Below are 14,363 nucleotides of genomic sequence, written 5' to 3'. Positions count from 1 at the left end.
TAGAACTCAGTTCTGAGCTTTTTTTTCTTGTGTAATATATTCTTTGTCGAGTGTAGTTTTAGCATAAATCATCTAGTTTTCTGATTCAATGTGTGAGTGTAGTTTTAGCATAAATCATCTAGTTTTCTGATTCAATGTGTTTTTTCCATTCCATTTAGAAAATAGGGTATTTAGCAAATTTTTTTAAAACTGCAAATTTATTAAGTTTAAAAAGTCCCTTTTCTTGCTTCTTTTTTCCCATCGTTGTGCTTCACAGCTATTTTAATAATGCTTTTCATTTCAGGCTTATTCAGAAAAGTTCGGAATACATCACTTTGCTCTACGTTTAGAGATTTTCCTTCAATTAATGGCCTGAATTGCTGGGAAAAATGGCACTACAGTTTATTTTTATCTAGCTTCTGGAGAGGGGATGACTTGGGCAATATTTACTCAGATTTGTCATTTGAGTTAGCTGTATTTATTTTTAAGGAATTTCTTGACTAGAAAGCTGTTCAATGATGGTTGAATATCTCTGCCTTTATTACTATTTTGTAAAAAAAAAAAAAAACTTTAGATGCTATAAATTTGACTTTTTTTTTAAAGAAAGGAAAAGGGACAAAATACCAGTATGATAATATTAATTTGTGTCTGAGTTACTATATTCTTTGATAAAAGTTCAATACTTGTAAATTTTATGCTGGTCAGAAAAAATTTCAGTGGATCCTCCAGGTGAGCAATAACCTTGAGAAGATAAAGATTGGATTTTAGACACACTTTAGTGTAGATTTTAGTATATAGATTTAAATATTTGTAGTTTACTTAAAATGCCAAGAGACCGAAATGAAACATTTGTCACTGTAATGTGAGGAAAGGTGACTTAACATTGTAATTTCCATACCTGATTGAAGTTGCAGAGTGACATGTGACTTTAATGTCTGATCCTTCATTTTAAAATTATTTAGTAAATATAATTTAAGTGTATTTAAGACAGATCACTATTTTAGTTCAGGCCTAGAGATTTGTATTGGGTTCCACAATTTCTCAGCCTTTAGTCTCTTCTCTCTTTCTTTTGGTCTCCTTCATTGAGCCTCAGTTTATCTTTATAAAACAGATGTGATTGCACCACTCACTTGCTTATAAACCTTTTATAGCTTTCACTCACTATCTACAGGATAAAGTCCAAACATTTAGTGATCTGTGAAGCCATTTACAAGCCTTGATAAAAATATCTAGTCCCCATTACTTTCCTCTATGAATATGAGCCTTTTTTGGGATCTTTTCTTCAACTCCAAACTGCATATTATTATTTAGGGTTTCTTTTTGTCTGTGATTTTATTGTTTCTGTGCTTTTATTAGTGCCTCTTTTTTAACTGACTACGGGAAAATCTTATATTCTAATATTACTTTAAAATATCTCTATATGAAATCTTTTTTTTAATCTTGTATCTTCCACAGAGAGTTTTGATCATATGACTAGTCTATGCTACTTTTCACATTGTATTAGCATGGATGTGTGTATGTCTGCTTGGATTGACAGTGAACCATTTGACGATTGGGATTGTATGTCATGGGTTTACTCGTGTGTATTTCACCTTGGTAAATTACATTCAAATGTTTGAATTGAGTCATTTAACTGTGGTTCATCCACCGAAATAACTGTATATATTTCTCAACTATGTCTTCATGAAAATTAGGTAGTGAGTTTCTTTAAGAAACTTAAGGTTTTTTTGTTTATCGTGTTTGCATTAAGTTTTATGGAATGGTTTATGCTGAGAGAACTGTGTATGTCTCAACTGATTTTTATGGTCCCATTGAAATTCCCATTGAGAATATAATGAAACCCTAGATTATCTTTCTCTCCCTCAAATTGTATTAATACTTCGTCAGAAAGTTGGCATGCTGTTTTAAAGGGCTTCCTTGAAGCCTAATCATGGATCTTAGGTTGACAGTTCTGGGCTAGATAGGCTTATGTTTCCATTGTCTAATGATACATGGAGTTACTGAACTCACAGGTAGATCTAGAAGGAAGTAGGAGAAGGACGGCTTTATTTTGATGATAAATTACATAGGTCTTATTCCCTGTGTCTTTGCCATTGGTCTTGGGGGTAGGAATGACACAAACATGATCCAGTGTTTAAGGGCCTGTGTTTTGGAGTTAAGCTTAGCCTAGTTTTAAATCCTGTCTTGTCTGTTTGATAGCTATGTGATTTTGTCCCTCAATTTTCTCAGCTGTGAAATAGGGATAATACCTATCTCATAGGATTATTTTAAGGAGTAAATTACATAATCCTGAAAACCCTTCTCATAGTACTTGGCATATAAAAGAAAACCTTAAATGTTAGACATTATTGCTATTATTCCCTTAAAAAAATCTACTCTTGGACATTGACATGTAGGGTTTTATTGCTTTCTGCTTTTCTACATTGGGTTTTTTCCAATCTTGCCTAATCCATAAACTATGGGGATGATAACTGAGCTTCTAGCAGGTCCAGAAGTATACAGACTGTGGCCTTACCTACTATTCTAAGTTTGCAGAAGAATGCCAGACATACACCAGAATACAAAAGGTATATGCCAGGCATTCTCCTGAAAACTTAGAATAGTAAGTAAAGTCACAGTGTGTATGCTCCAGCTTCTGATCCTAGAAAAACCTTTCAAATGGGGCTATGTTGTCATGTGGTCACAGGGCAATGACTTTTTCTCATTAAGTTTTTTTAAGGTCTTTATTTTTCGTTAGTTCTTGGAAAAAGTAAAGAGTTTGATAGCTTAATGGAATAGCCTTAGCCATGAGTTTACTTTAGAGTATGTTAATAGATGCCACAAAAGAGTAGATTTCATTATTTGATTTTAGGTTTATAGCAATAATAAATCTTTTCTAACTCAGATGACTTTATACACTATGCTGTTTCCTTTTTATACACAAATATAATGCACCTGATTTAGTCATAGCCATCTCCACTGTTTTGTATTTTAACCGTATAGTGTTAGAGATCATAGATGCAGGACTAAAAGATTGGTCTGTGGTTGTGATGAACATTCTGAGAATTTTTTTTATCCCATTCAAATAGGATGAATTGTCTTTGCAGTAACAAAACAGGAAGTGATAATTATTGTAGTTCATGTAGTACTGCTACTGTATTTGAACTCTATTGTATTTTAAGATAAGTTGAATTTTCAGGTAGTAGGATTTATACCAGTTTTTAGAATTTTTTGAGGGTTGGTTTAAATATACCACAAATATATCACCTTTTTGTATTCTTCATCCAGACAGGTGATTTGGCTTCTGCACAATTAGGAGGAGCACCAAACCGATGGGAGGTTTTGTCAGCCACACCTACAACTATAAAAGATGAAGCTGGTAATCTAGTACAGATTCCAAGTGCTGCTACTTCAAGTGGGCAGTATGTTCTTCCCCTTCAGAATTTGCAGAATCAACAAATATTTTCCGTTGCACCAGGATCAGATTCATCAAATGGTACAGTGTCCAATGTTCAATATCAAGTGATACCACAGATCCAGTCAACAGATGGTCAGCAGGTTCAAATTGGTTTCACAGGCTCTTCAGATAATGGGGGTATAAATCAAGAAAGCAGTCAAATTCAGATCATTCCTGGCTCTAATCAAACCTTACTTGCCTCTGGAACACCTCCTGCTAACATCCAGAATCTCCTACCACAGACTGGTCAAGTCCAGGTTCAGGGAGTTGCAATTGGTGGTTCATCTTTTCCTGGTCAAACCCAAGTAGTTGCTAATGTGCCTCTTGGTCTGCCAGGAAATATTACGTTTGTACCAATCAATAGTGTCGATCTAGATTCTTTGGGACTCTCGGGCAGTTCTCAGACAATGACTGCAGGCATTAATGCCGATGGACATTTGATAAACACAGGACAAGCTATGGATAGTTCAGACAATTCAGAAAGGACTGGTGAGCGGGTTTCTCCTGATATTAATGAAACTAATACTGATACAGATTTATTTGTGCCAACATCCTCTTCATCACAGTTGCCTGTTACGATAGATAGTACAGGTATATTACAGCAAAACACAAATAGCTTGACTACATCTAGTGGGCAAGTTCATTCTTCAGATCTTCAGGGAAATTATATCCAGTCGCCTGTTTCTGAAGAGACACAGGCACAGAATATTCAGGTTTCTACAGCACAGCCTGTTGTACAGCATCTACAACTTCAAGAGTCTCAGCAGCCAACCAGTCAAGCCCAAATTGTGCAAGGTATTACACCACAGACAATCCATGGTGTGCAAGCCAGTGGTCAAAATATATCACCACAGGCTTTGCAAAATCTTCAGTTGCAGCTGAATCCTGGAACCTTTTTAATTCAGGCACAGACAGTGACCCCTTCTGGACAGGTAACTTGGCAAACGTTTCAAGTACAAGGGGTCCAGAACTTGCAGAATTTGCAAATACAGAATACTGCTGCCCAGCAAATAACTTTGACGCCTGTTCAAACCCTCACACTCGGTCAAGTTGCGGCAGGTGGAGCCTTCACTTCAACTCCAGTTAGTCTAAGCACTGGTCAGTTGCCAAATCTACAAACAGTTACAGTAAACTCTATAGATTCTACTGGTATACAGCTACATCCAGGAGAGAATGCTGACAGTCCTGCAGGTGAGTCTTAAGTTATGTCATGCCATCAGTAAGTTCAGTGATAATACGTAGAGGGAAATTTTTTGCTTTAGGTATTTATCAGCATCAGGCTCACATTAGAAGTAACGATCAATGTTTGTATGAAAATATGTTTGTATGAAAGTAGACATCAAAGTATCTTCCAAATTATTCTTTGAAAATTTATAGGTTTTGAAGTTAGTGATTCATTTTTCTATTATGCCAATTGCATTTATAGTTTTTTCTTTATATTTGTTTTGACATCTGATTGATATTGTCAGGCATTATAAAATTTTTATTTGGCAGTTAGGGTGTCTTGGTTGGCCTTAGTGTGATGTGAATTAAAATTTTTATGCATTATATTTGGTTGAGGAGTCAGGTTGGTATAGTGAAAACATGGTACAGGGAGTAAATATGCCTCAGCCACTTGCTAGGCGTGTGATTTTGACCAAGTTATTTTTCTTTTGCAAAGTCAGTTTCCTTGTTGTGTAAAATGGAGGTGTTGCACTAAGTAACTGTCTAGGTGACCTTCCAGACCAAGAATTCTTTGATTCTGTGATAGTGGGCATTAAACTTAGCTGTGCTAGAAATAGTTGGGTAGACATTTCAGAAGTCTACTCTTTGAATGTTGTATAAGAATTAAATAATAAAGTTTAAAAAGAGATAGTGTCATTTTTACCCTATTAATGTTGTCTGTCTAGATAACATTTGGTTGAATGTTTTGTTGTGCAGTAAATCCTGAACTTTATTACTTTAATTCTGTTTTGTATTTGGATTTCTGTGGAGATTGTATTACTAACATTCTTTCACCAGGTCAGTGATTCTAAACTCTTAAATTGGGACACTTTAACTGAACTGATTGACATAACTCCCATCACCATTTAAAGATTACCTTTTTTCTTTTGATAAATTTGTGATACATGCTTAGAAAATTGGAATGGTCTTAGAACCTCAGATCTGTATTTGGAAATCCTTTAATTGCATTTGAGCCTTCTGAAGCTGTGTTTTTTTTTTTTAGGGGTTGGGATTAGGATTTCTGTAACTGGTTTAGAGCGGTAGTTTTTTTTTTTTTTTTTTTTTTTTGAGATGGAGTCTCACTCTGTCACACAGGCTGGAGTGCAGTGGTGTGATCTTGGCTCACCGCAACCTTTGCCTTCTGGGTTCAAGCAATTCTCGTGCCTCAGCCCCTCGAGTAACTGGGATTAGCTCCTGAATAACTGGGATTACAGGTGCACGCCACCACATCCGGCTAATTTTTGTATTTTTAATAGAGGTGAGGTTTCACCATGTTGGCCAGGCTGGTCACAAACTCCCGACCTCAAGTGATCCGCCAGCCTCGGCCTCCCAAAGTGCTGGGCTTCCCAAAGTGCTGGGATTACAGGCGTGAGCCACCACTCTGCTCCTGGCCTAGAGCAGTAGTTCTTAAAATGTGATCTGTGGACCATTGGATATCCCTGAGACACTCTCAGAGGGCCTTCACGTCAAGCCACACTAAGAAATTGTTTGCCTTGTTCTCTGTGTTGACACTTTCAGTGGTGGTGGATAAAACTGCTTGTGTCTTAGCATAAATCAAGGCAGTGACAGCAAACTGTAATAGTTATTGCTGTGTTCTTCGTGACCATGCACTTGCAGTTAAAAATCCGAGTTTCACTCAAGAATGACCTTGATGAACCAGTAAGAAAAGATATTTACTGAATCTTGACCCTTGAAGGCTGCATGTCTTTTAAAAAATAATAGCTTTATTGGGATATAACTCACATACCATAAAACTCACTCTTTATACAATTCACTGGTTTTAACTGTGGTCATAGAGTTGTACAGCCATCATCACTATGTAATTTCAGAGCATTTTTATTACCTCAAAAGGAAACTCGTACTCTTTAGCAGTCACTCTTCATTCCCTTCCCCTCAGACCCTGACAACCACTATGCTAGTTTCTGTCCCTTCGGATTTGCCAGTTATTTTGTATCAGTGTAATTGTACAATATGTGGCCTTTGGTGTTTGGTTTCTTTCATTTAGCATGATGTTTTCAAGGTTCATCTGTGTCATAGTATGTGTCAGTACCTCATTTTTTTATATATAGCTGAATACTGTTCCACTGTATGGATATACCACATTTTATTTATCTGCTGATGGACATTTAGGTTGTTTCCACTTTTTGGCTATTATGAATAATGCTGCTGTGAACATTTGTATAGGTAGTATTTTGTGTGGAAATGTTTTCTTTTGGGTATGTACCTGGGACTGGATTGCTGGGTTATATGGCAATTGGGTTTAACCGGTTTTCCAAAGAGACCATACCGTTTTACATTCTCATCAGCAATGTGTTGAGGCTCCCAATTTCTCTGTAGCACCACCAACCTTATTATTGCCCATCTTTCTGATTACAGCCATCCTAGTGGGTATGAAGTGGTATCTTTTTATGGTTTTGGTTTGTAGTTCCTACTGCATATCTTTGTAGTATTCTTTGTGATGAAATGGGAAGTATGCTTTAATAAAGCATTTTTGCTACATATCAAAATAAGAATTGTCTTTAAAAAACCACTTTTTTTCCTCAGTTATGCAGTTCTGTGAGTTGCAAGCCGAACTAGATGCTATTTTCATCAAATGCTGTTTTTACTTGCAAGAATGACTGATAAACTGTGGTGTTGAGATTAATGTAGTTAAGTGACAGATATTTCCTCAAAAAAAAAAAAATGAAGTGAGCCTGTCACGTGAAGGAAAAAAACTGGAAAGCATTTGCTGCTGCTGCTGACAAAATTTGTGCTTTCCAGTGAAAATTAGAATTTTAGAAAACTCAAATCTATTATGAGCTTGATACCTTCTTAATACTTAATATTTTTCCGATGAGATGGGTAGTGATACTAACAAAGCTTTTTTGATACTGTATTTTAATGAAATGTACTAACATTTGGAAGATCTGTATGATAGTTCAGTGAACCGGCAGTTTTCAAATGACTCAACTCATTATATTATAAAATTATGCATGAGTAAAAGATCCATTCAAAGTGCGAGATAGACCAGTAACAGTGTAGAAAGTTTACAGGTAGTGTCAGATTCCACATTTGGACTGAACTTTAAGAAACTGCCACCTGTTAAGTTTGGTGTAGTATTCAAAGAAAACCCACAATTGGCTGAAAGGATATTAAGTTATTCTTGCCGTTTTCAGGTACATTATCTGTGAGTAGATACTCTTCATATGCTTCAGCCCGAACCATGTATTGCAAGAGATTGAGTGCAGGAGCAAATATGAGACTTCAAATGTCTTCTTTTATTCACTCTAGACATTACAGAGATTTATGAAAATGTAAAACATGGTTTTCTCATTAAACTTTTTTTGTTTTGAAAAATGTTTTTCATAAAATGTTAATTTGTGTTAACGTGTAATGGATTTATTTTTAAATGAACTAAATTTAAATTTCTGTTTATGATACAGTAAATATCAATATACACGTGTACTACATGAACAGAAGTTTTTTGTGAACGTCAGTAATACGTAAGTTTGGAAAGGAGTTCTGAGACTAAAAGGTTTGAGAGTTAGATGACAGACTACTAAAGACATAAAAGATAGTTTTTAGAAACCAGTTTTTAATGTGTGTACAAAATTAATGTTACAGAGTTCTATAGGTGTTAGGAAATAATCTAGAAACTTTGATTTTTGTGGATTTCTGTTGGTCATGAAATGAACTTGGTATAAAGCACTAAGTTCTTCAGTAACTTTTCAAATGTCATCAGAATAGAAACACTGTGTATATTGAATACAAAATGGAATTTTAGTTTATTGAATGGTGCCCAGGAAGGGTAAAATAAATACTCCAGAAAGCCATTAAATTTGAATTTTGTCCTGATTTTAAAGGAACGGGGAAATTATTTGAGAAAGTAAAAGCAAGTGAGAATAAAAATGCTGGATAAGACATAGCATATTTAGTAATAAATTCATTTTGAGGATATAAACTTTCTCTTGGTATACTATCTAATTGGCAAGAAGGGAGATATATCATGTTAAGATGCTTTTTCTCTCCAGAAAATCAGAGCAAAACATTTGTTTCAGTGTTACATGTAGTATGCCCAGATGAAAATGCTGAAAACTTTGACATCCTTGGTTTGTCTTTTCTTTTTTTTTTAAGAGACAGGGTCTCTGTCTTCTAGGCTGGAGTGCAGTGGCATGATTATAACTTATTGTGATCTCAAACTCCTGGCCTGAGCCTCCTGAATGTGTAGAACTACAGGCTAGCGCCACCATGCCCAGCTAAGTTTTAAATTTTTTTGTAGAGATGGCATCTCGCTATGTTGCCCAGGTTGGTCTTGAACTGCTAGGCACAAGCAGTCCTCTTGCCTTGGCCTCCCAAAGTGTTGGAATTATAGGCATGAGTCACTGTGCCTAGCCTGCACTTTACTTTTGATAAGCATGACATTAATGTAACAATTTCCCAAAATAAAGGAGAAAGTACTTTTTTTTTTTTTTTAACCAGGGCTCTGAAACTTGCCTTTTTGTTTGTTTCTGTTAAGTTTAAAGGACCCTTTTAACAAAAGTAACCTCTACTCCAGCCTGTTTTAAGCAGTAAGTCTGACTTTGTTCCCTTCTTTTTTGGGGTACTTTTATTACTCCTTATCCTTTAGAAGCCAAATCTCCATCTTCCTGGAAACATCAGGCGCCAAGCTGAAACCTTACTAATCTTACATATTTCTGTCCATTTGTGGCCCACTGAGAAATGCATGCTGTTTTAGGAAACTTCATTGTTGTCTCATTTTTACTTTATTGTTGCTGTGTATTTGAAACTGGGTAAGAGGAGGCAAAGTATGAATTTATGTATCTTTCCAATGTCAAAATTTCCCCCAAATTTAAGCCAAGACTTAATTCAGTCTCTCAAACTTTAGTCCTCTATCAGATTTTGTTTTAACTAAAATACGGTTAATCTTTCAAGACTGGGCACATTTAAAGTGGAGTCAGGTGTTTGAAGTTGGAAGAAGAGTTTATAGAAGTCATTTCTTCTTAAAAGCAAACAACTTAATGTTTAGAATTCCCCATTATTCATGAAAAACTGGATAGTTGCAGGTTAACTGGTAGCTGTCTTTTTTTATTAGAGAAAATAGAAGCCTTACAAAAGGCAGGATTTTTTAACTTAATATTTAAGTATTTAAAGATTGACAGGCAAAAGAGAGAGGGATTGATCTTTTATGGGCTCCTACTGTATCGGGTACTCTTTAGGTGTTTTTAGGTGTATTATCTCATATAATTCTTTCTCACATTAATCTATTTACTATTCTCACGGTTGGATAGGAAAGTAACTGGCCAAGGCTTCACAACTAGGTTTTGTTCTTTTCACTATCCTATAGTGTCTTGGCAGTGTGCTCTTTAATTTATATCAGTATTGTATTTTTCTTCCCTTTTTCTGGTTATTTTTATTTCAGATTTTTTTTTTTCCTTTTTGGGGGTAAAGATACTAGCCTTGAATAAAGTATTTTCTACATGGTAAGTGGAGGAAATGTCTTCTGAAACATTTTTATTTGTGATTCTAACAAGGTAAAAGATAAATCCTTACTGATTTTACCTAAGGGATCACTGTCAGAACTGGTTGATTATAGAAATGCACAAATACTGCTAAAAGGCCAACCCTATTGCTTGAAAAGTGGAGTGTATGATGGAAATGTGGTCTTTTTAGTTACAGAAAGAATAGACAAAATGTGATGACTATGATCTGTGCTGATTTTAAGTAATTGGTAGACCTCCTTTTGCCCCTTACACAACATAAAAGGTTGTTGTGTAAGACTTTTACACTGTTGCTTTCTGTAGACTTTAAAGTTGTCTTATCAAAAATAACCTGAGGATGGTTTATTTAGGTATCATACCACTTAGCTTGGTTATGTCTGAGTTCCTCTTCATTTGTGAATCACATATGTATTGCATGCTATGGTCTTTAAATTTTAGAAATTAAGATTTTTAATGCTTGGGGAAAACCTATTCATATTCTGATTTTCCAACAATTTTTTTGGTTTATTTTGAGTCTTTTAATTATGTATTTTCTGTACTTAGAGTTGATCTGCTTACAAAAGTAATACATGCTTGATATGGAAAACAAAAACTTGGAAATATTTAATGTAGAAAGTGAAATTTTCTCTAATCTCTTAGGCATAAGACTTAGTGGCATATACTTTAAAATATTGTCATAATTATACTGCATATACACTTGTTACAATATTGCTTAATTTTTAGTTTTAGGAGGATGAAAATAGAATAGTCCCCCCCTTATCAGTGAGGGATGGTTCAAAGACCCCCATTGGATGCCTGAAACTCCAGGGAGTACCAAACCCTATATACACTATGATTTTTACTATATAGTAATGAGTGGGTAGCATGTACAGTGGATAGGCTGGACAAAGGAATGATTCACGTCCCGGGTGGGATGGAATGAGACAGCATGAGATTTCTTAGTGCAAAGAATAGCATGTAATTTAAAACTTATGAAGTCTTTATTTCTGGAATTTTTAATTTCATGTTTTCAGACTGTGATTGACTATGGGTAACAAACCATTGTGGAAGGCAAAACCTTGGATAAGGGTATATACTTGCTAAGTATTTAGGTCAAGAATTACATCCTATTTAATTAGCTATTAATATAGATAAAAGTACTCCACATGCAGAAAAGCCCAGAGTTAGATTCATTGCTGAAAACAAGAGCCTGGAGTAGGGCTCTTTTGTTAAAGGGGAGCTACAAAAAGTTGTTGCTGTTTGTTATCCTGAGGTATGACTTAAATGAAGATTTACAGAGATGAGACGATGATGCAGGAAAATAGGAGGACATCAGCACAGTCTTAGGACCACCACATCTGAACCAATCTGAACCATTGAACTGTTAGCTGAGTGTTTGGATTTGTGATACAGCCAGTGTTACTACTTACAAGAGTTATATATGAGTTCTGGGGCTTGCAGAAATGCCAGACCCAAAATTGTAATACTGAGAAAGAAAGAAAAAAATTGTATTCAAGATGATCCTGAAAACCTAAATTCCAAAATACATGAAGGCAAAATCTATGAAAGATAGCTTATAAAATCAACAATTAGGAGATGAATTCATGTCAGATTAAAGAAAATAAAACCTTCTGTTAAAGACTTTAAAAATCAGTATGCTTGCAGTTGTCAGTGAGATAAAAGAAGCAATAGCATCTGTAGAAAAGAAGTGAAACAAAAACAATAAATATGGAAAAACAATCAAATCCTGTACATGAGAAACACATTTCATTGATTCTAAGACAAATTTTTGAAATCGGGGTGCATCTTGCAATTCAAGGCATGTCAGTGTTTTTCTCTCTCTCTTTTTTTAAACTGGTAGTGCTTTCTCTTAGATGAAACATAAAAGTTTTTTGGGGAGAAAAAAGACAACCTTTAGAATGGATTGAGCAAATAGTAATATGCTTAGGAATTTACCCAGAATACCACACAGAGGTAATGAACGAGCAGTTAAGACATGGAGGATAGATTGAGAGCCACCAGTATAGGAATTTCAGAAAAAAAGAATAAAGTGAATGGCAAGAGAAGCAATGTTTGATGAAATAATGGCTAAGAATTTTCTTGTGTTGAAGAAATACAGTGTACAGATCAAGTTTTATTTCAGGTATGTAGATAAGTAGACATAAGTTCATCTCTGACTTAAACTCAAATCACGGACATTACAGAGATGTTACATTAACATCTTAAATGTTAACAGAGAGAAGACGGATTACTTAAAAGGAATGATAGCCCAGCCAGGCATGGTGGCTCGTGCCTATAATCCCACCACCTTAGGAAGCCAGTGCAGGAGGATCATTTGAACCCAGGAGTTAGTTTGAGACCAGCCAGGGTGACATAGTAAGACCCTCCGTCTACCTTTAAAAAAAAAAAAAAACAAAAGCCAGGCGTGGTGGTATGCACCTGTAGTCGCAGCTACTGGGGAGGCTAAGTTGGGAGGATTGCTTGAGCCTGGCAGGTTGAAGCTGCAGTAAGCTGTGATTGTGCCACTGCACCCCACACTGGTGACAGAGCGAGGCCCTGTCTTAAAAAAAAAAAAAAAAAAAAGGCAGATCTTTCTTTTTAGCCACACAGATGTCAGAAGATCGTGGAGTAATATTCAGAGTGCTGAGAGAAAATAACCAGCAGCCCAGAATTCAGTGGGCAATTAAACTACTATTCAAGATTCAGAGTTCAGTGAAGATATTTAAAATACTATTATTCAAAGACCTTTATTGAACTGACTCCTGTAGAATTAAGTAGGAAAAATGGATCCTGAGGAAGTGAGTTGGAAATGAGGAAATAACAGTAATTACAGAAGTGGATTTAAAAAATTGATGATTTGAATCCTGTTGTGGTGGTACATGCCTTTAGTTCCAGCTACTCAGGAGGCTGAGGTGGGAGAATTGCTTGAGGCCAGGAGTTTAAGACCAGCTTGGGCAAGATAGACCCCCATCTCTTAAAAAAAAAAAAAGCCAGTAATATTGGTAACTTAGAAATATAAAACATTTCAAAAGTACACAAAAACAATATATAATGAACCTTCCATGTACCCCTTTCCCAGCTTTAGCAATTATGAACACCCTGCTATTCTTGTTTCCTTTATTTCTACCATTTAAAGTTTTATTTTTGCTGCGTTATTTATTCAATGTATTATTATTTTTGTGACCGTATCTTGCTCTGTCGCCCAGGCTGGAGTGCAGTGGTGCGATCTTGGCTCATTGCAACCTCCACCTCCTGGGTTCAAGTGATTCTCCTGCCTCAGCCTCTCGAGTAGCTGGGATTACAGGAGCCTGCCACCATGCCTGGCTAATTTTTGTGTTTTTTTAGTAGAGGTGGGATTTCACCACGTTGGCCAGTCTGGTCTTGAACTCCCGACCTCAAATGATCCGTCGACCTCAGCCTCCTAAAGTGCTGGGATTAAGACATGAGCCACCAGGCCTGACCTTTGCTGGGTTATTTTAAAGCAAATCTGGCATCATATAATATTATCCCAAAATACTAATGGAGTAGTTCTCAGTGTGTGGTCTGAGACCCCTGGGGGAGGTGTCCCCATGATCCTTTAATGGGAGAGTGAAGTCAAAGCTATTTTCATAATATTAAGATGGCATATACCTCTCACCTCACAAGTAGTGTACAGTGGAGTTTTTATTAGGGAAGCTGAACATTTTTGCGTGTTTATTGGCTATTTGTGTTTTTTTGTTAAATTGCCTTTTATGTTTTTTGCTTATTTTCCCCCACTAGTATAGCATACTTTTTGTATACTGTATACATAAAGATGTTGTAAACGTCTTTATATGTTTGGGATATTAATCTTTTGTCCCATACTACAAATAATGTCATCATTTTTTTGCCTTCAGGTTTAGTCATGTTGAGTTGAGGTATACGTAAGTTCTTAATAGACTTTTTTTAGTATAACAATTTAGAAACTTTGAGGTATAGTTTTTGAGTTTAGTTTGTATTGATTTACAAGTCTTCTGATGTAGTGGGAACAGTATGTGGAAGAAATTGGGAATTTTAAATTATACTTTCTTAGACTAGAAGATCTAAAATGCATTGTGTGACCTTTAAAAGTAATTTTAAATATATGGTTTTGGTCACACTTTGGTTTCTTAGTATTCAATGGAAAAATAGTGTTCATAGTTCCATGAGACCCATCCTTAAGGATGATACTTTCATCAACCTGAAGTGTATTTAATTTAACATTAGTAAATATTATCTTTACTTGTTCTGATATAGCTATATGATTTAAACCATAAAATTTTAGAGAGCTC

The 14,363-nt window shown here is 35.6% G+C and overlaps 1 protein-coding gene across 3 annotated transcripts in view; it reads left to right on the top strand.

Annotated features, from left to right (window-relative positions):
- The window catches only part of SP3 (Sp3 transcription factor), a 55,837-nt gene that overhangs the window by 6,540 nt on the left and 34,934 nt on the right, over positions 1 to 14,363 (top strand). For all 3 annotated transcript variants that reach the window (XM_055289770.2, XM_063645598.1, XM_055289771.1), the window contains one exon: positions 3,247 to 4,606. In XM_055289770.2, coding sequence (XP_055145745.1) covers positions 3,247 to 4,606 — 1,360 coding nt within the window. The remainder of the gene's footprint in view (positions 1 to 3,246; positions 4,607 to 14,363) is intronic.

Source organism: Symphalangus syndactylus, chromosome 8 (genome assembly GCF_028878055.3).
Source record: "Symphalangus syndactylus isolate Jambi chromosome 8, NHGRI_mSymSyn1-v2.1_pri, whole genome shotgun sequence".
NCBI classification, from domain to species: Eukaryota; Metazoa; Chordata; class Mammalia; order Primates; family Hylobatidae; genus Symphalangus; species Symphalangus syndactylus.
The sequence above is the reverse complement of the archived record's forward strand: the minus strand, read 5'-3'. Positions and strand labels throughout refer to the sequence as shown.